General features: G+C 56.5%; 2 protein-coding genes across 6 annotated transcripts; one reads left to right on the top strand and one right to left on the bottom strand.

Moving 5' to 3' along the window:
* Positions 1-6: 6 nt before the first annotated feature.
* MMP23B (matrix metallopeptidase 23B) lies at positions 7-2992 on the top strand. Its single transcript, XM_077763765.1, has 8 exons — positions 7-662; positions 875-1010; positions 1087-1226; positions 1292-1459; positions 1840-2004; positions 2078-2188; positions 2562-2688; positions 2774-2992. The coding sequence occupies exons 1-8, from the start codon at positions 500-502 to the stop codon at positions 2946-2948; spliced, it is 1185 nt and encodes a 394-aa protein (XP_077619891.1). The 5' UTR covers positions 7-499; the 3' UTR covers positions 2949-2992.
* A 949-nt stretch (positions 2993-3941) lies between these two features.
* On the bottom strand, positions 3942-20142 carry CDK11B (cyclin dependent kinase 11B). Of its 5 annotated transcripts, none has more exons than XM_077763915.1 (20): positions 20002-20142; positions 19613-19736; positions 18688-18803; positions 17564-17691; positions 15398-15536; positions 9683-9819; positions 9112-9234; positions 8707-8802; positions 8466-8627; positions 8136-8201; positions 7399-7574; positions 6890-6980; positions 6034-6155; positions 5711-5816; positions 5303-5424; positions 5116-5223; positions 4919-5035; positions 4647-4795; positions 4370-4559; positions 3942-4283 (listed from the first exon to the last, which is right to left on the bottom strand). In XM_077763915.1, exons 2-20 carry the CDS (start codon positions 19721-19723, stop codon positions 4191-4193), a joined length of 2352 nt encoding a protein of 783 aa, XP_077620041.1. In that variant the 5' UTR covers positions 19724-19736; positions 20002-20142; the 3' UTR covers positions 3942-4190. The 5 variants fall into 5 exon arrangements, with proteins under 5 accessions (XP_077620041.1, XP_077620043.1, XP_077620044.1 ...); XM_077763917.1 differs by having other exon boundaries at positions 7399-7568; XM_077763918.1 differs by having other exon boundaries at positions 17594-17691.
* Positions 20143-20149: the final 7 nt, after the last annotated feature.

The raw sequence follows: 20149 nt of genomic DNA, 5'->3' as shown, positions 1-20149 counted from the left end.
CGCCCCCCACTCCCCCAGAACCCGTACTCACTCCCCTAGTCCCCTCCCCTCTCTCGGGACCCTGTCAGGCAGACGCGCCCCTGGGGCAGGGGACTCGTCCCAAGCTGGCTGCCACAGAGGCTTGTTCCCGGGTCTCATTCGGGGGCGAGGGGGCTGAAGGGATTCCATCCAGGGGGAAGGCTGGTCTCAGGACCCCAACGGACTACCCCTGCTTAAGCCTGAACTTCTATCCCTTCTCTTGCTGCCGGGCCCTCCTCGCCCCCCCTCCCCAAGTAACCCCGCCCAGCAGGCCCTGCCCAGGCTACTGCCACCGACCCGCAGGCCCTGGGTCCGCACCCCACGCTGGCGGCCGGGCTGTCCTGACAGCGGGACCGGCCAGTTGGTTCCCTTCAGGGGCACGCGCCTCCCCCTGCACCCACCCCTGTAACCCGAGCTGCTTCAGCGCCTCCCCGCGCAGCCCCACTGGGCCCTAGGCCCCGACAGCGAGTCCGCAGGCGCCATGGGCCTCGGGGCCTGCGTGTCCTCGGCGGCGTCGGGGGGCCGAGCCCAGGCTGGCCGGCTGGGAGCTGTGCTGGGTGCCCTGTGCCTGCTGCCCGTGCTCATGATGCTGGCTCGGCTGGGGGCCCCCTNATCAGGCCTCCAGCCCCGCCCACTCCGACCTGGCCTGTGGTTAGAAACCTTTTTCATTCTGGCTGTAAAAATAACACTGGCCAGGATCGCAAACCCAAAAACGCAGAGAGACCAAAGGAGGGAACTTCAGCGCTCCCTTAACCACGGACCCCGCCCCGTGTCCTACAGTCTTTTTTCTGAGTGTTTTCAGACACGGTCCGGTCCCTTCTGCTTCCCCACGAGCACTTGCTTTCCTTGAAGGGAGATCTCGCCGCACCCAACCCCGCGGGTGTCCTCGCCACCCCGGGACCGGGTCCTCTGCCCCTCCAGGCGCCCCGCAGACGCCGCTACACGCTGACCCCCGCCAGGCTGCGCTGGGACCACTTCAACCTCACCTACAGGTGTGACCGTGGGCCAGGATGTTGAGGGGAGCGTGCCGCAGCCTGGCCGCCACCCTGACCTGAACCCCCACCCCAGGATCCTCTCCTTCCCACGGAACCTGCTGAGCCCCAGTGAGACCCGGCGGGCCCTGGCCACCGCCTTCCGCATGTGGAGCGACGTGTCCCCCTTCAGCTTCCGAGAGGTGGCCCCCGAGCAGCCCAGCGACCTCCGCATAGGTGGGCGCCGTGCCCCCGCCCCCGCCCGGCCCCGCGGCCCCCTCTCAGCCCCTGTGCTCTCCCAGGCTTCTACCCGGTCAACCACACGGACTGCCTGGTCTCCGCGCTGCACCACTGCTTTGACGGCCCGACAGGGGAGCTGGCCCACGCCTTCTTCCCCCCGCACGGTGGCATCCACTTCGATGACAGCGAATACTGGGTCCTGGGCCCCACGCGCTACAGCTGGAAGAAAGGTGATGGCCTGGCCTCCCGTGGAGCCCTCTGCACCACGGTGGTGGGCACGGCAGGAGGGCTTTGGGGGGGTGGTGCGGTTTGGGGTTAAGTAGGCAGGAAGGGGGAGGCTGGGAGGAGGACATAGGCCTGGGTTCCAGGAGCCCTGAAACCCCTCTGCCCCCCTCCCCCCTGCCGCCGGAGACAGAGCCGAGGAGCTACATTCCTGGGGGCCGAGCTCACCGCCTCTGCTGGCCTGGAACATTCTTATCTTCCCATGGCTGTGCTGAGAGGGAGGCTCCGTGGCCGCACCGCAGCAGATGTGGCCACGGCGAGCAAGGCTGGCGGGCAGAGAGGGGAGGGCTGGGCCAGGGTCCGAGGGCCTGACCCGCGGGACCTGCAGGCGTTTGGCTCACCGACCTGGTGCACGTGGCGGCCCACGAGATCGGCCACGCGCTGGGCCTGATGCACTCGCAGCACGGCCGGGCTCTCATGCACCTCAACGCCACGCTGCGCGGCTGGAAGACGCTGTCGCAGGATGAGCTGTGGGGGCTGCACCGACTCTACGGTGAGCGCCGTGGGTGGGTGGGCCGGTGGGTGGCGTGCCGGGCAGGCCCTGAGGACGGGTTGCCCTCTTGCAGGCTGCCTGGACCGGCTGTTCGTGTGCACGTCGTGGGCACGGAGGGGGTTCTGTGACACCCGCCGGAGACTTATGAAGAGGCTCTGTCCCAGCAGCTGTGACTTCTGCTACGGTGAGTCGGGATCCCCAGTCCCGGCCTGGGCGTGGCCGGGCACGGGGGCGCTGACGTGCTCCTCGNCTGTCGCAGGATGAGCTGTGGGGGCTGCACCGACTCTACGGTGAGCGCCGTGGGTGGGTGGGCCGGTGGGTGGCGTGCCGGGCAGGCCCTGAGGACGGGTTGCCCTCTTGCAGGCTGCCTGGACCGGCTGTTCGTGTGCACGTCGTGGGCACGGAGGGGGTTCTGTGACACCCGCCGGAGACTTATGAAGAGGCTCTGTCCCAGCAGCTGTGACTTCTGCTACGGTGAGTCGGGATCCCCAGTCCTGGCCTGGGCGTGGCCGGGCACGGGGCGCTGACGTGCTCCTCCTTCCCCGACCCTGGAGCAGAGTTTCCCTTCCCCACGGTGGCCGCCACTGCACCGCCACCCAGGACCAAGACCAGGCTGGTGCCTGAGGGCCGGAACGTGACCTTCCGCTGCGGCCAGAAGATCCTCCACAAGAAAGGCAAAGTGTAGTGAGTGGCCCTGTGTCCCCGTGAGCCCCCGAGGGCGGGTGGCGGGTGCTCGGGACCCTGCCCAGCCTTCCCACCCTCCCCGCAGCTGGTACAAGGACCAGGAGCCCCTGGAGTTCTCCTACCCTGGCTACCTGGCCCTGGGCGAGGCGCACCTGAGCATCATCGCCAACGCCATCAACGAGGGCACGTACACGTGCGTGGTGCGCCGGCGGCAGCGCGTGCTCAGCACCTACTCCTGGCGGGTCCGCGTGCGGGGCTGAGCGCCCCGGAGCCGAGGCCGCTGATAAAGCACTTTCTCTCTGAAGTCTGCGCCCCCTTTCTTGGGCGGGAGGGCGAGTGGCCGCGGGTCCTGCGGGGTGGGGCTACCGGCCTGTGCCCAGCTTGGTGTGGGGAGCCTGGGCCGGGACGCCCCGACCTCGGCACAGTTCCTTGGGGTGAGCTTGTGGACCTGAGGCCAAGGCCAAGGCAGGCTTTTCCCGGCTGGTCCCGAAGTGGGGAACACGGAGGCCCACGCGTGAGCATCATTCCCACGGACACAGGCGGGGCCGCTGGAGCCCGGGGTCCCGGCTGGGCCTCGGGGTCGCGCAGCAACGGGGGAGGCAGGGAGGCTGGCAAGGGCCGGGCCACCGTGCCCGTGAGGCCTCCAGTGGGAGTGGAAGGGGGCGAGTGCGGCCCAGGACGCGCGCCTGGGCAGGAGTCAGGGGAGAAGGTTGGCGGTGCCAGCGGGGCCGGGCCTGGGGNACGTCCTGCCCGCCCGGACCGGGAGCTGGGGACCGGGCAGGGCCAAGGAGGACCTGGCCACGTGGGGTCAGGGGCCACCCTTCTCCCCGCAGAGCGCAGGCCTGGGGCCCCTCTGGGCAGCACGAGCTCGGGACTGGTCCGCGAGGCGCCTGCTGTGGGAGGGACAGAGCAGAGCTTCCCCCCAAGCGTACTTTACTGCATCCTGAAACACGGGTCACCTTGGTACAAACCCACCGTGGCCAGGAGCTCGTACGTTGGCCGCGGGAGGGCCTGGGGGCTGGGGGTGCCCTGAGCGAGGGGCAGGGAGGCGCAAAGGAGCCTGAAGGTTAACGAGAACCACCCCCCGCCCCCCACGGCTCCGCTCCGGGACCGGTGTCCTAACAGTGCAGCCCCCGGTGGTCACCATGCTGAGTGTGTGTCGGGCGCGTGTCCACCCACACCAGCCACCTAGACGCCCCCTCTTCCCAAGGCGAGTCTGACACATCCGGAAGAATACAGCCTTTCCTCCCACAACAAGGAAAATGTGATTTAATTCTACAAATTTACAAGCCAAGATAAAAATGAAATGTTGGAAAAGCAAACAAGACAGGCAGTCTGCGACGTGAGGTCAAGATGTGAGGCCACACTGGCCTCCAGCAGCTGCGTCCAGTCAGGGCCGGGCCTCGGTCTGGACCCACAAGCTGCCTCTGGCACCTGCCCTGGTCCCGACTGAGCCTTGCTGGTCGGTACCCGCAGGGCTGACGTGCGCCCCGCGCCGAACTTCAGAACTTGAGGCTGAAGCCGGGCCCCGCGGCCGAGGCCCCCTGGTTTGTGGTGGTGAGATGGAAGCCCGTCTCCTTCAGGTCATCGTCGCCCTGCGGAGCAAGTGGCATCGTGGGGCTCCGGCTGGGCTGGCCCCGCCTTGGGGACCCCCCCCCCCACCTGCCGGCCTGCCCCTCACCAGCTGGCTGTAGCCCAGGCCGCCTTCGGGGGGCCGTGGGCTCGTGCCGCGCTTCACCCGCTGCTGCTCACTCTTGGCGGGCCACGTGGGGAACATCGAGGGGTCAATGGGGAGAGGGGTCTCTCGGAAATACTCGTGCTTGAGACCGTCCTCCGCGCTGACCCTCCGCCCAGGGAAGTAGGTCAGGAACCTAGGAGAACAAGGGCAGCTGGCACCCCCAGGTTGGGGGCGGGGCGGGGCCCGGGGCCCAGGGGGCACCACCTGTAGGTTCACACACTTGTTCATGAGGTCAAAGCCCTGGTCTGAGAGCAGGGCCCCGAAGCGTTTACGGAGATTGTTATAGGGGTACTCGGTGAAGGTCATCTTCTTGACCGCAGGGAGGTCATTGTAGCCAGGCCAGATTTTCTCACTGGGGGTCCCCAGGTCCTGAGAGGGAGAGGGAGAGAGAGAGAGAGAGAGAGAGAGAGAGAGAGAGAGAGAGAGTTTCAGAACAGCCACGGCCCGCAGGGAAGGTCTGGTCCGGGCGCCCTGCAGGCGAGCCAAACCCACCTTGAACACTTTGTTGATCTGGTCGATCTCCGACTTCCCCGGGAACAGCGGCTTCTGGGTCAGCAGCTCCCCAAAGATGCAGCCCACCGACCACATGTCCACAGCCGTGGAGTACTCCTGGGGGGCCAGGGGCACACTCAGGGGGCTGGGGGGAGGGCACTGAGCGCAGGCTGGCCCCCCGGCGTCCCGGCACTCACCTTGGCGCCGAGCAGCAACTCTGGGGCGCGGTACCACAGGGTCACGACGACCGGGGTGTAGGCCTTCAGAGGAGATCCGTACTCCCTCGCCAGCCCGAAGTCCCCCACCTGTGAGGACGGAGGCCGGGCTGTGGGCGGGCCCTGAGGCCGGGCGCCAGGCGCCCGTGGGGGCGCCCTGGGGGCTCACCTTGAGGATGCCGGCGTGGCTCAGCAGCAGGTTGGACGTCTTAAGGTCTCGGTGCAAGATCCAGTTGTCGTGCAGATGCTTGACGCCGCGCAGCAACTGGATCATCAGTGTCTTCACCTCCCCTGCGTGGCAGCGGGCCAGCGCCCCCGGTCACCTACCCGCCTCAGCGGGACCCAGGCCCCTCGGGCTGTGGTTATCCCGGGAACGCTCCCCCCTCGGCACAGCCCCCGCACACGCACGTGCGCACACACACGTGTGTACATGGTGCGGGGCACTCAGGGCTCCTTCCGCCCCAGGGACATGCCGCCTGCACCCTGGGCGGCCGAAGGGCCAGACGCCTGTGGGAGTCGATCGGGGCTGTGGGAGACCCTCCCCTGCGGCTGGCCCCCCCCGTGTCCCAGGCCCCACCTGGCAAGAAGGGCTGCTTCATGGTCTCCATCAGGCTCTTGAGATCGTGCTCCACGTAGTTCATCACGATGTAGATCTTGTCCATGTTGCTCCCCACGACGATCTCCTAGCAAACGAGAGCGGGTCTGTGGGTGCTGAGCTCGCCTCCAGGCCCTGCAACCAACCGCGGGCTCCCGGGGCACAGCCGCTGGGGACAGCTGCTACCTACTAGGTGCGACGACCCTGGGGGGGCGGACATTTGGGGAGGCGAGCGCTCAACTATTGCACAACACGGTGGGCAGGAATCGCAGGGACCCTTGGGGCACAGGCCGGGGCTGCCTCACCCTGACGGTGACAATGTTGGGGTGCTGCGCCTTGAGGATGGTGTTGATCTCCCTCAGGGACGTGATTGGAAAGCCCTCCTTCTCCTTCTCCATCTTGAGCCGCTTCAGAGCCACAATTTCATCTGAAAACAGTTCAAAGACGGGCTGAGAACACACGTCTCACCGGGATGTAGGGAGCGGCTCTTACTCTGCACCGGAAAGCCCCACGTTACGTCAGCACCATGAAAACGCCCCAATCTGTGGTCTGACAGACGCAGGAGGCTTTTGTCCGAAACAGCTAAGCAAAGTTTTCCTGTGTCTCTCTCTACCCCTACTGTGATTTGCCAGCAAACCTCGACATCCCAGGACAGACACAATCACCAGGGTCTGAGCACCTCAGGCGGCCCCTCGGACGGTGCAAGCCCCAGCTGCGGGCGCTAGCACTCCGATCTGGGGCAGAGGCACCCGCTGTCACAAGCGAGCGGCAGAGCCTCGCGGTCAGGCTGACCTTGGGCCTCCACGGGCACCAGAGAGTCAACTGCTCAGGGGCCCACGAGTCACTAGCTGCTGGCGGCCAGGTAAGGCGAGGCCATGGCCGGGCATCTGGGGAGAAAAGGCTCCCAGGAGAGTCGGAAGTGCGTGTTCGAGGACCTTGACACCGAGGGCGCGAAGGCCAGGACGGCCAGCCTCCCTCCCAGACCCGCACGGGCGCCGGTGGGGCTGCGGACAGCAAAGACTCCGGGCCCGGGCTGGCGCAGCAGGTGCCCCCGAGGACAATGCTCTTCAGCACAAGGTCCTTCCTAAACAGGGACGGGCTCTGTGCCACCCGGGTCCTGCCCGTCCCCACCTCTGGGGGAGCCCCCGGTCCAGCACCCACCTGTTTTCTTGTCCTTTGCTCGGTACACCACCCCGTACGTGCCTTCTTCGATCCTGTTCAGACACTGGAACTCCTCCACGCTCCGACAGCCCTGGAAGGAAGCCTGCCCTGAGGACACGGCGGCTCTGCCGCCCACACACCCACGTCAGGCCAGTGGAACAAATCCTGCCCAGAAGTCTCCAGAAGCCCCAGGATGTGTCTGGTGGTGGGGCCAGGAGCAGCCCTCTTCTCTGGTTTCTTCAATGAGCACGTGCTCTTTGACTACAGAATACACCCAACGTGGAGAAGAGGTGGTCCCAGGCGCGTCCTTCTGTGCCAGGACTGGCCTGTCTGCCCCGTGCTAAGATGACACCGAGGACAGGAGCCCCCACTGCACCAACCACACCACCAAGGCCCTGGTGACCCGGGTGACAGATGCCCACACCGGGGACCCAGCCCCTGCTCTCAGCCAGCAGGCTTGCTTGTAATCACACAGCAGAAGCAGCCCTGGCGTGGGGGGGACGCCTGACCTGCAAGGCAGGGAGGTACTTGGGCAGCTCCTGTTTGAGTTCAATGGGTGACAAGGCGGGAGAGTCGGGCACGAAGTCCCCTTCCGTCAGGGCGCTGCTCTGTGGGGTGCCCTCGCCGGCTTCTTCCTCCCCGTCCTCACTGTCCCCGGAGTCTCGGTCAAATCGGGACTCTGGAACTTCAAAAGTTAAACCCAGTTATGGAACCAAGAATAAGCAACCGTCGTCCCCCCTCCCGCTCGGCGGTGGGGGCGGAGGGGAAGCGAGCCTCACGAGAACGACCCCAGGATGCTGTGCGCAAGTGTGTATCCCACCGCCCTGGACAGAGGGCCCTAGGGTCTGGGGACTCGCCAGCTCGGCCACGTGCACGGGGAGCCCCCGACCGGAGACCGAGCTCAAAGGCGGCACCCGCAGAGCTCCTGTCGGGCCCCGCGGACACGGCCTTGCTGGTGTCCACCCGAAGGGGACGGCCCTGGGGCTGGACCCGAGCTCAGAGGCGGGGCCCTGGCCGGCGCTTCCCAGCCACCTGCAGCGTCTGAGCCACGGCGACACTCAAGTCAGCACAGTCCCCAGTACGGGATGCTGGCCCCCCAGGGTCGCAGGCAGCCAACGGTGCGGTGCTCGGGGAACGGGGTCTCTCGGAGCACCAGCTGCCTGTGCCTGTGGGGCGCCCGGAGGAAGGCTGAGGCGCTGGCACTAAACGGATGCGGGACAAGACCAAGCGCCGGGGCGCCTCTCACCAACGAGGACGTGGTTCTCGTTCTCTCGCTCCCCATCCTCACTCATCTCGTCTTCGCTCACTTCCTCTGCAAGAGAGAGCAGGCGTCTGCTCAGATCTGCGGGGCTGCGGGCCCCGCGCTGACGTGGGGTCTTCAGACCCTCCGCGGGCACAAGCAAGGGGCTGCTTTAGCTAACGGAAAGCAAGAATCACTGTAAATGACCCGTCTGGGGGGCTCAGGCGGAGCCTCCGGGGGCGAGGCATTTGCCGTCTGGAGACCTGTGTGTCCACGCGACCCCGGCGGCCTGCAGAGCCCGGCAAACGAAACCGTCGCGCCCGGCGCCCTCCTCACCGGCCGACTGTCCAGACGCGTCCTCCGAGTTGCTGCCGGTCTCCTCCTCCTCCTCCTCCTCCTCCTCTTCCTCCTCCGACTCCTCGCTGCTGCTGCCCTCCTCCTCCTCCTCCTCCTCCTCCTCCTCCTCTTCCTCCTCCTCCGAACCCGACCCTGATTCCGCTTCAGAGGAAAACGGCCGCAAGTGACCGCAGGCAGGGACCACGGGGGCCTCCCTCAGGGCGGCGGAGCCCGCGCTCACCTGACGAGGACTCGGCCGAGCTGGTCTTGCGTTCGCTGTCACTGACGTCTTGCAGGTCGGACAGCAGGTCTCTCTCTTCCACTTTCTCTTCTTTCACTTGTGACACAAACCATCAAAGGTGAACGTGTTTACGATAAACAAGACGGCGCGGGATCTTTCACACAGAGATGAACTTCAGTCCGTACGCTAAACCCCTCAGCCACCCGCGGCTGGAAAACGGCTCTCAGAGACCCGTAACCAACGTTTCCGCTCAGATACAAATGTGCTCCACGCAAATGTTAACGGTCCTGTCCCGTGAGACGGAAGCACGCCACCTCCCTGTGCAGAACAAAAGCTTTCGTGCATAAAGACCCCGAGCGAGAACCGCACCGTGCCGGCCTCCAGGCAGTGGCTGCGCGCGCTCACCTGGCTTCCGGCCATCTGTCAGCTCAAACCGCTCTCGCGGAGGCCGCAGCGGGCTGCGACTCCAGTGGCTTGCTTTCACTTTGTCGCCATAGTCTTCCCTCATGGTCCGGTGATGTGCAGACACTGGGGAACAGAACACAGGAGGCGGTGCTGGCAGCACCCTCTCCCCGGATCTCACCCCCACCCCCGCTGACGGCAACCCACTGCACCTGCGAACAGCTCTGGCGAGAGAGGCCTGGAGACTGAGGCGTCCTGAGGACCCGCGTGGGCCCTCTACACTCTACCGGCCAGAAAAGAAGGGGCCACGACCCACCTCTTCCAGCCGGGGCCTCCCCACAGCCGTCGGGCACCAGGCCCGGGAACGCCCCGGCCGCACACCTGCGCCTCAGGCCTCAAGCGACTAGTGCCTTCTTCGGCAAGGAACTGCACGGTCAGACTCCACTCCCGAGCCTCAGTCTGTTCCTCTTTCGCTCAGCCACAGTCCAGGGCGCTCAGCCCGCAGCGTCATCTGTGCAGCCCTGGGGTCACCCACGGGCGCAACACCGCAAGCACAGGGTGCGCCCACGCGTACCTTCCCTTCGGGCCTCGCGCTCCTTGCGCCGCTCCTCAGCGCGCCGCTCCCGCTCCTTCTGTTCCCGCTGTTCCTTCTGCTGCTCACGCAACTTTCGTTCTCGTTCCCGCTTCCTCTCCAGCTGCTCAAGGCGGTCCCTGCAACAAACATAGGCCAAGTCTCTCTCCACAAACACAAAGTTTTCTTTTTTACCTCAAGTGCTTTTTGCTCAAATTTATAAACTGCCCACTTAGGTTGTGCAAACCAAAACTGGAATACATACGTGCACACAGCCCGACAGCCGCAACAGAATACAGCAAAATGCTGGCACAATGAGATAACTGCCCGTGAGGAATGAGCCCACTGGTTCGAGAAGGCTTCTGCTTAGCAGTCCTACCAAGTATGAACGGCGGTACGGTGTTTCCAGGGGCTACAGAGGGGGTGGAAGAGCCCACCCGAGGAAGGCGGGGAGAAGGAGGTAGAACCGGGTGACAGGCCCTGTCCTACCCTCTCACTACCCTACGGCAAACAGATCCCCAGCGTGGCCTGGTGTGGAGCTAAGCGGGTACGAGTGTGGTGTCCGAGGGGCAGCGGGGAAAGCTGCCTCACGAAGGGGGCGAGACTCGTCCGAGGCGCAGGAACCACCGGTGACCACAGTGTGCGCGGCTGGCACCCGACAAAGCGGCCGGACGTTGAAAACTGATCAGTTGATTTTCACATTCTGAATTAGAACCATGTCCAAGTCTAACCAGAAAAGCTATCACAAAAACAAATAAACCAGCAACGAGCAGACAATGGTGAAAGCGGAACAAGGCCTGTGGGATGGTCACTGGTATTGAACCAGCTCTGAGGCCCCTCAGAGGCTACCGCTGAGGAAGGCTGGGATTCTAGGGCTGTTCCGTAAACGCAGAAGAGTCAAAATAAAACCTGTAACTTAACATATAAAATCTAACCACCGAGGGGCAGCTGGGGGACTCAGTCGTTTAAACATCTCTTTCAGCTCAGATCATGGTCTCAGGATTAGGGAGTTCGAGCCTCGCATTGGGCTCTATACTGACAGTGCGGAGCCTGGTTGAGATTTTCTCTCTGCCACTCTCCTGCTCGCAGATCTCTTTGACTATTTCAAAATTAGTAAAAATTTAAAAAATTCCAAACAGTGAATTCAATTTTTCATAAATTTATGAAATTGTCCACCACGATAAGGCAGTTTTAAAACATTCCCATCACATGACCTACTCTCTCACGCCCACATGTGCTCAGCTCTGAGACACCCTCCCTCCATCTGCTCTCTGTCTGCTTGGGATCCTCTGGACATTTCTGCTGCCTGCTTTGGGTTGAGTCTGCTTCTTTCTCCTGCCCTCTTGGGGAAGAAGCTCAGGCCGCTGACTGGACAACTTCCTTTACTGGTATCAGTGCTTAAAACAGCTCACTCCGGGCCCAGCATTTTGTGCACCCCTAACTTTTGGTGCCTTGCTTTTGTTTCCCTTCAGTTCAAAGTATTTTCTATTTTTCCTTTTAATTTCCTCTTTGGGCCATGGGTTAGTCAGATATGGGAGAGCTTTGCGTAGTGGGACTATCGTAGCCCAGAAATGTGTGCTTGGATTTCCAAACATTTTGAGAATTTTCCCAGGTTTCTTTCTGTTGATCTCTTCTTTCGTGGTAACGGGCATACTCTGTACCACTGCAACTCTCTTCTATTTGACACTTGTCGTGTGTGGCCCACATACGATACACTTGAAACTGTAGTCTGCAGCTGTGGGTGGGTCCCGCACGCAAGCTCAGTCAGACTGAAAGGGTGCAGGGTATTCTCCAAATTTTTTATATCCTTGGTTTCTCTCGTGCTACCAACACTAGAGCGGGGTACCGGAACTTCCAAGTATAATCGAGGAAACTGCCTCTATCTCCTTTCAAGTGTCAAGTTATTGCATCAGTTTTGGACTCTGCTGAGCGGCGCATACACGTCTACCATGTCCCTTCCTGTCACGCAGCCCCGCCTCAGCGCGGCTGACGTCTGGCTGGCGCTGACCGAGCTGCTCGCGCTGCGGCTGCTGTGCTGTTGCGTCTTCTCCCATGTGTTTACTTTCATGGTTTTTTGGGGGGGTTTTTTTTGGTGAACGTATACACAATCTCTCTTCTTTTGCTTATTTGGAAATCACTCTACGTTTGTTTCTGGTACACTTAATTCATTCAAATTGTACATTTCTAATGACTAAATTATGAATGTTATATAATTATATAAAACGCAGATAAAAACCACTGCACAGAATGTGTTTTTAAAAAATCATACTCCTAAAAATATCGCCTGTCATACGTACTGACAAGTAGCTGTGTTTAAAAATGAACTTTTGGGGTGCCTGGGTGCCTCAGTTGGTTAAGCATTTGACTTCAGCTCAGGTCATGATCTCGCAGTTTGAGTTTGAGCCCCGCATCAGGCTGTGGTGACAGCTTGGAGCCTGGAGCCTGCTTCAGATTCTGTGTCTCCCTCTCTTTCTGCCCTTTTTCTACTCATGCTCTCAAAAACAAATAAACGTTAAAAGAATAAATAAAAGTGAACTTTGGCCCAGGCTGCCACCATGTTTCAATGGTCTCTCCTTAGTCTCCAATCCAAAAGAGTGTGGTTTCCAGACACAATGTAAACAACACTTAAAAAAAATTTTTTTTAATGTTTTACTTATTTCTGAGAGAAACAGTGTGAGCAGGGGAGGACCAGAGAGGGAGACACAGAATCTGAAACAGGCTCCAGGCTCTGAGCTGTCAGCACAGAGCCTGACGTGGGACTCAAACTCATGGATAGTGAGATCATGACCTGAGCCAAAGTTGACGCTTAACCGACTGAGCCACCCAAGTGCTGCCCCCCCACTCCCTGCCCTCAAGTATTCCTTAAGGCAGGTATTACTAACAATGAAGTCCACCAGTTGTGATTTTCCCCTCACTTTTGAAGAACAGTTTTGCTGGGGCGCCTGGGTAGCTCAGTCAGTTAAGCAGCTGACTTCGGCTCAGGTCATGATCTCACGGTTTGTGGGTTTGAGCCCCACATTGGGCTCTGTGCCGACAGCTTGCTCGGAACCTGGAGCCTGTCTTCGGATTCTGTAAATCCCTCTCTCTGACCCTCCCTTGCTCATGCTGTCTCTACCTCTCTCTCAAAAATAAATAAAAACATTAAAAAAAAAAAGAACAGTTTTGCTGTATACCGATGTCCTGGTTGCAGGGTTTCTTTCTGCAGCGTGACTATACCATTCCATTGCCTTCTGGCCTCCAGTTTCTTTCTTTTTAAAATAATTTTTGTTTTAATGCTAATGTTTTGGTGGGGAGGGGAGAGGAAGAGAGAGAGGGGGGGGAGGGAGGGAGGGAGGGAGGAAAATGAGAAGAAATGGGGCAGAGAGGGAGACACAGAAACCAAAGCAGGCTCCAGGCTCTGAACTGTTAGCACAGAGCCAAACGCGAGGCTCAGACCTACAGACCACTGAGATCCTGACCCGAGCTGAAGTTGAATGGTTAACTGACTGACCAGGTGCACCTGGTCTCCACTGCTGCTAATGAGAAGTTGGCCACGAGTCACACTGAAGCCCCCCTTCCATGTAGATATCTTCCCTCTTACTGCCTTCAAAGTTTTCTCTTTAGCTTTCACCAGTTTAACTGTGATGTGTCTTTGTATTTATCCTACTTGGGATACTGAACTTCTTGGATACGTAGATAACTGTTTTTCATCAAATTTGGGAAGATTTCAGCCATTATTTAAGAAGGTATCTTTGTGCCGCGTCCCTCTGCTCTCCTGGTACTTCGAGTTACATGGTGTTTGTAAAACAGATGCTGTGCCACAGATCTGTGGCTCTAGTCATCTTTCTTCAGTTGTCTCTGTTCTTCAGAAAACAAATTTCTATTGCTCCGTTTCAAGTCCCTTGCTAATATGGAACACTCCATTTCCACTGATGCTTTTCTTCCTTAATAGGAAGCCATACTTTCCCATTTCTTTCAGGTCTCAAAACATTTTGTTGAAAATCAGACATTTCAAACAAACCGTAGCAATTGTGGATTCTGATCTTTCCTCTCACCTGTTGGTGTTGGCTTGGTAACGTGCCGTGCTAAGTCTGTCAACTCTGTCTTCCAACCAGAGTGCAGCCACTGCTGGTTTTTTTCCATATGTTTCTTTTTGTTTTCGGGTCTGTCTTCCTCGGGATCACCACGGTGTCCGCACGGCTGTGCCATCAGCCAGTCCTAAACTGTCAGCACCGCCTGGCAAACGTGGGGGTTTCACATGCTAGCGGTGAACCTGGACACAAAGCTCAGCTCACCCTGCGATCTTTACCTTAGGAGGCAGCTCCCCTCCTATCTCCTCCTCGGGAGAACAAAGGCTCTCGTCACACCTTCTTCTGTGCCCGTGTCATTCGGCGGTGGCTGCTGGCAACGTCGGCACCATCTACCCTCCTACCTCTCCCTTCCTTGCAGCAGGCCAGCCACCAAGCTTTCTCTGGAAATATCTCAACACACGGAGGTGGCCTGGTGGTCACAGCCAGCCCGTATGAACAGAGCGAGAGCTAAACAGAGGTTTTCTCCTGGGCATCTGAGCCTCCAGAGATGTATGTGGAGACGTGCCTCAGTTCCACAACTGTTAAAAGGCCTTTGGGATTTCCGTTTTCTTTTTTTTTTTTTAATTTTTAAAAAATGTTTTATTTATTTCTGAGAGAGAGAGAAAGACAGCGTGAGCAGGGGAGGGTCAGAGAGAGAGAGGGAGACAGACACAGAATCCAAAACAGGCTCCAGGCTCTGAGCTAGCTGTCAGCACAGAGCCCGACGCGGGGCTCGAACCCACGAACTGTGAGATCATGACCTGAGCCGAAGTTGGATGCTCAACCGACTGAGCCACTCAGGCGCCCCTGTTTTGTTTTGTTTGAAAGAACCACAGTCTATTTCTGCTGTGACCTACAGAACCCTCAGCGATAAATTTCCTTAGTCTTCCTCGCTTGGACCACCTGGAAGAGAGCTTGGTACAGAGCAGGCACTCAAAAAATACTTGCCCAGTGACCGGACGAGTCGCCCTACAACAGACTTCTCTTGGGTGCTGACTGTGTCAGAATTTCAATGCGTGCAATGGCCTGAATCTGAGAGGGGCCTACTCCACGCTGTAACGTGAGCGCAGTGCACGCGGACCGCCTTCCTCTCACAAGGTATGGCCCATCCTCACGCAAAAGCTCAGAAGTATTTACAGCTCCTCCTCCCCCTTCCCCGGCATCGACTGACAGGAGGAGGAAGATCCTCTCTCCCTGCTCGACTCCCTCCCCGCCCCTCCCTACTGCTATGTTTTGGCCCCAAACCGCACTCCTTAGGTCTGAATTCCTTTCTCAGACCTCCAGCTCCCAGCAGCAATGCCCCTTCCATCAGGCCCAAATCACCCTCTTCCAGGGGGCCTCAAGCAACCGCTAGAATGACCTGGCTCCCGAGGACCTCCCCCACCAGCCTGCACCCGGAGGAAACCGACACACATATTTCCGTTCCCTCCACGATCACCTCTCAGGAAAAGTCACACCGATTTCTGTCTTCAAGATGCGGTAAAAACGTAACCCCTTTAGGACAAGCCCCTTGGTCGGCACCAGCCCACGTTTACCGCGCCACGGTGTGGACTCAAACCACTTCTGCCCCATCTGTGCTTCACTACTGGGTTCCGTGTGTGCATCGAAACGGCTGTGACGGGGCGCCGGCCCCAGCCGCGCTGGGTTCAGGCCCCCGAGCGCCACGCACCTCTCCCGCCGGGAGTGCTCCCGCGCCAGCTCCCGCCGCTTCTGCCGCTCCCACTCGCGCCGGGCCTTGTCCTGCTCCTCCCGGTGTCGCTTCCGGCGCTCGTGCTCCCTCTCCTTCTCCTTCGCCCTAGCGTGCTTCCCTAAGGGAAGAGCGGGTCGTGCAAGGGGCCGACGCCCAGAACTCACTCCGAAAATAGTGAAGGGGCGCCTGGTGACTCAGGTTAAGTGTCTGACTCCGGCCCAAGTCATCTCACGGTTCATGAACTTGAACCCCACATCGGGGGCTCCCTGCTGCCAGTGCAGCACCTGCTTCAGACCCTCTGCCCCCTCGTTCTGCCCTCCCCTGCTTGTGTGCACACACTCTAAGAAAATGAATTAAAAGATTAAAAAAAATTTCTGGGGCACGTGGGTGGCTCAGTTGGTTAAGCGTCCGACTTCAGCTCAGGTCATGATCTCAACAGTTCGTTAGTTCGTGCCCCGTGTCGGGCTCTGTGCTGACAGCTCAGAGCCTGGAGCTGCTTCAGATTCTGGGTCCCCACGCTCTCTGCCCCTCCCCCACTCCTGCTCTATCACTCTAAAATATGAACATTTAGGGACGCCCGGGTGGCTCGGTCATTTAAGCATCCAACTTTGGCTCAGGTCATGATCTCGCGGTTCGTGGGTTCGAGCCCCGCGTCGGGCTCTGCACTGACAGCTCAGAGCCTGGAGCCTGCTTCAGATTCTGTGTCTCCTTCTCTCTCTGACCCTCCCCTGCTCACGCTGTCTCTCTTTTTCTCTCTCTCAGAAATAAATAAAAGATTAAAAAAAATTTAAATATGAACATTTAAAAAAAATTAAGTTTTTTTCAAAAAAATACTAGTAAAGAAGAAAACATTAAATTAATGACTTCAGAGAAACAATCACGGTTTTATGTTAAAAAAGCAAAAGAACATGAAAACTTAAAATCCTATGCAGTAAGCCTCAAAGTGAGGGAAAAAATAACATGGTTATCACTGAATAAAACTGTAACTTTCTGTATTAAGCTATAATTAGACTATAGTTGATCCTTGAACAATACAACGTTGACGCACTGACCCCCAAGTACAGTCAGAAATCCATGTGTAACTTTTGACTCCCTAAAAACTCTAAGAGCTTACTGTTAAAACAGTCAACACATATTTTGTGTGTTATACGTGTTACCTACTATACTCTCGCAATCATGCTAAGCTAGGAAAAAAACTTATTTTTAAAAATACTATAACGGAAGGATGCCTGGGTGGCTCAGCAGATTAAGCACCCGACTTGTGATTTCCACTCAGGTCATAATCTCCTGGTCTGTGAGACAGAGCCCTGTGTCCAGCTCTGTGCTGACAGCACGGAGCCTGCTTGGGATTCTTTCTCCCCCTCTCTCTGCCCGACTCCAGCTTGCATGTGCGGTCTCCGTCTCAAAATAAATAAACTTTAAAAAATTGCATACAAATCCCCTATATTTGTTGACTTAAGACAATATTACAACATTTATGGGGTGCCTGGATGGCTCAGTCAGTTAAACGTCTGACTTCTGCTCAGGTCATGATCTCATGATTTGGGAGTTTGAGCTCCACATTAGGCTCTATGCTGACAGCTCAGAGGTTGGAGTCTGCTTTGGATTCTGTGTCTCTCTTTCTGTCTGCCCCTCCCCCACTCATGCTATGTCTTGCTCTCTTTCAAACATAAGCATATTTTTTTCATTAAAAAAATATTTTTTATGTCTTTATTTTGAGAGACAGAAAGCGAGTGGGGGAGGGGAAGAGAGAGAGGGAGATACAGAATCTGAAGCAGGGTCCAGGCTCTGAGCTGTCCACACAGAGCCCGACGCAGGGCTCGAACCCACAGACTATGAGATCAAGACCTGAGCTGAAGTCCGACACTAAACCAAATGACCTACCCAGGTGCCCCAATAAACATACATTTAAAAAAAGACAACATTACATTTAAACAAACTAACCCAAAACAACGTAATAAGAGAAAAAAAACAATAGAAGGAAAATAAATAGCTATTCAGAATGATCTATGGAAAAATGTATGCTTTTGGCTAAGATTTTACTTTCTCTTCTAATTGTGCTCTGGAGAAGACAGCACATTATGATACAGGAATCAGACCTATACTTGGACGTGATACAAAGAAATATAATAAATGCTTCTGTACCCCCTTCTGCTGAATGGCTACGATGCCTACGTTTCTCTTTCCTCTTTTCATCCTTCCTGTGGTGAGCCTTTTCTTTCCGAGACATTTGCTGGGGTGGTTTGATAGCCAAAGAGTCATCTTCCTCTCCTCTGAAAGAAGATACAACAGCATCACATTGTGCTTCAGAAAGTAATGTGAGAACCATCAGAGCACCGTGAGTTTCTACAACCCAGAAAAATGCAGAGCTCAAAAATACAAATAAAGTTGAGTCTGAAATCATTTAAACCTTATTAACTATGAAACTTAGGCCAAAACTGCTTATCAAATATAGACACAAATGTAAACTGTAAATGAATAATCAATGTGTACATGGAATGAAAATGCCCCTCTGCGGAACCTTCGGGGTAGGACGCCCACGTTCATTACCTTGATCATGGTGATAGTTTCACAAGCATGTACAAACATGTCAAACTGCACACTTTACGTATACGCAGTTTGTCATTTACACCTCAATAAGAGCTGTTAAAAAAAGGTATCACAATTTTAATAAAACTTAATGACCTCAAAAGGTCACTCATAATCTTTCACTGACTACATGACCAAAATGTTGGGAGAATTCACAACCTGTATGTCCTTATACTTCAATTTCTGGCTAGACTGGCTTTAATTATTTGATGATAGGTAATTTGGTGATGATGATGGATATGACAAGGAAACAAGTGAGGGGACACCGTGGCGTGGGAAGGGGTGTCGGAAAATACCGGCCTCGCTAGCACCGCTACTGCTTAAAGGCCTTGCTCGAGTATACTTCAGGATTCTAGTGGTTCATCTGTGCAAATTTTAGGCAGTCCTTTCAGTAATCACTAACAGCACACATACGCAATTCTTTAAGTGCAATTTGTGAAAGCAAAGTCATTTGACCAAAGGATAACTGCAAAGAAAGGAATATACACTCATTCAATCTTTTCACAAGAGGACTGCGGTGACAGCTGATGCCACACAAAGCCCGTCTCAACTGTGAAGTAAACCTAAAGGCACCACTTCAAACTTTTTAAAGGAACACCGGGGAAGGTCAGCCAGGACCACAGCGGGGTCGTGGGACCCAGCCGTTTGCACGGGGAAGTGCATGTGCACCTTCTCCCCACCTGTCTTCCATGGAGTCCTCTCTTCTGTACGGCGAGTTCCTGATTGTTATCTCCATGCGGTGGTCCCTCAGCTCCCCCTCCTCAAGGGAATCCCGCTTGGAATCCCGGTCATCAGACTAAGAAGCAAGGAGAAAGTCATTTCCTCACAGATAAAAGTCTTTTAAATGATAATCAAACCTTGCCAGCATCCAAAAACAACGTTTCTCGTACACTTTGAATGGATCAATGTTACGAGGTATAAAAAGCTTTCACTCAAATCGCATTAAAATCACAACTCTCTATAACCCAGAACCTAAGGTGAAAAACTTGAAATCCGCAAATACGACAAGGAATATTAGACTCTATGCCAAGTACGTTAGTTGTTTATATAAGCCAAATAGGAGCCTTAAACCACATTTTATACGCCAAATACTTTGTGACACCTCGTACAGTACTCAGAAATAGTTAACAAACGTCAGCTCCTAAGATGAACAGAAACAAGTACTTCTGTTCATACTCCGTATCAAATTACCAAAAGTTTCTCTGATTATGTTATTATGCAAACCAGAAACCCCGCAAAACACGAATATTAATTTCGAGGCAGCCTCCTACTATACTAGACATACTTGGAAATGGTATCACGGACACAGAAATGATGATATGAGAAAAATTAGTCCAATTGCACTAATGAATTCAGGTTCAAAGTACTTTATTCTCCGCGGAGATCCTGAATCTACACACAGCTTTAGTATGTTATCAATTCGTCTTCAACGTAAACTGAGTATCTGAATGTTTTTGTTAATTTTTAGAATAGATTTTGGGCTCACCTGCGACATTTGGAAGTACAAAAGAACTTCACCGAAGAAGCGTTGTTCTAATGGAAAAACGAGGGCAAAGAAATTAAATCTCCTTTAAGAAAACCACTTACTTAAAAAACATGGCTTACATTTTTTAAGCGTTTTATCTCTGCTTTCTCCTCCTGTTCCTTCCGTCGTTTCTTTTCCTGAAGAATTTCATCTAAAGTTTTCACTTTCCAAGAGTCCTTTTCATCACCCATTTGAGTCAAAACGCTGCAAAGAGAAAGAAAACTCGAGCCAGGGCGGGATACACAGCGAGGCTTCGGGGCGCCGCGGTGCGAGTTTTCCCAGACGGGGAGGCCCGGGCTCCGCAAAGCGGCTGCCTGGATCCCAACCTCTGCTATCGTTCTCGGGCAAGTTCCTTCGCCTCAGTTTACCCTTCCGTTACAGATAAGAACACCGCCCCGCAGAACAGCACCGCTGGGGAGGGAGATCATCCGTGTAGAGCTCTCGGCTCAGCCCCGGAGACCCCACATACACGGGGGTCGCGGTCAGGAGGGTCTACCGGGCAGACTGGCCGCGGTCCCCGTCACAGCGTACGACGCGGCCGGGGCACCGGACCCCAGAAGCCCCTCGGGCTCGGCCGCTACGAGTCGGGGTTCGGGCCGCAGGAGCTGGCTTCGGGC

Source organism: Crocuta crocuta, unplaced genomic scaffold (genome assembly GCF_008692635.1).
Source record: "Crocuta crocuta isolate KB4526 unplaced genomic scaffold, BGI_CrCroc_1.0 scaffold13, whole genome shotgun sequence".
In the NCBI taxonomy this organism is placed as follows: Eukaryota; Metazoa; Chordata; class Mammalia; order Carnivora; family Hyaenidae; genus Crocuta; species Crocuta crocuta.
Note: the sequence above shows the minus strand (reverse complement) of the source record. Positions and strands in the feature narration are given on the sequence as shown.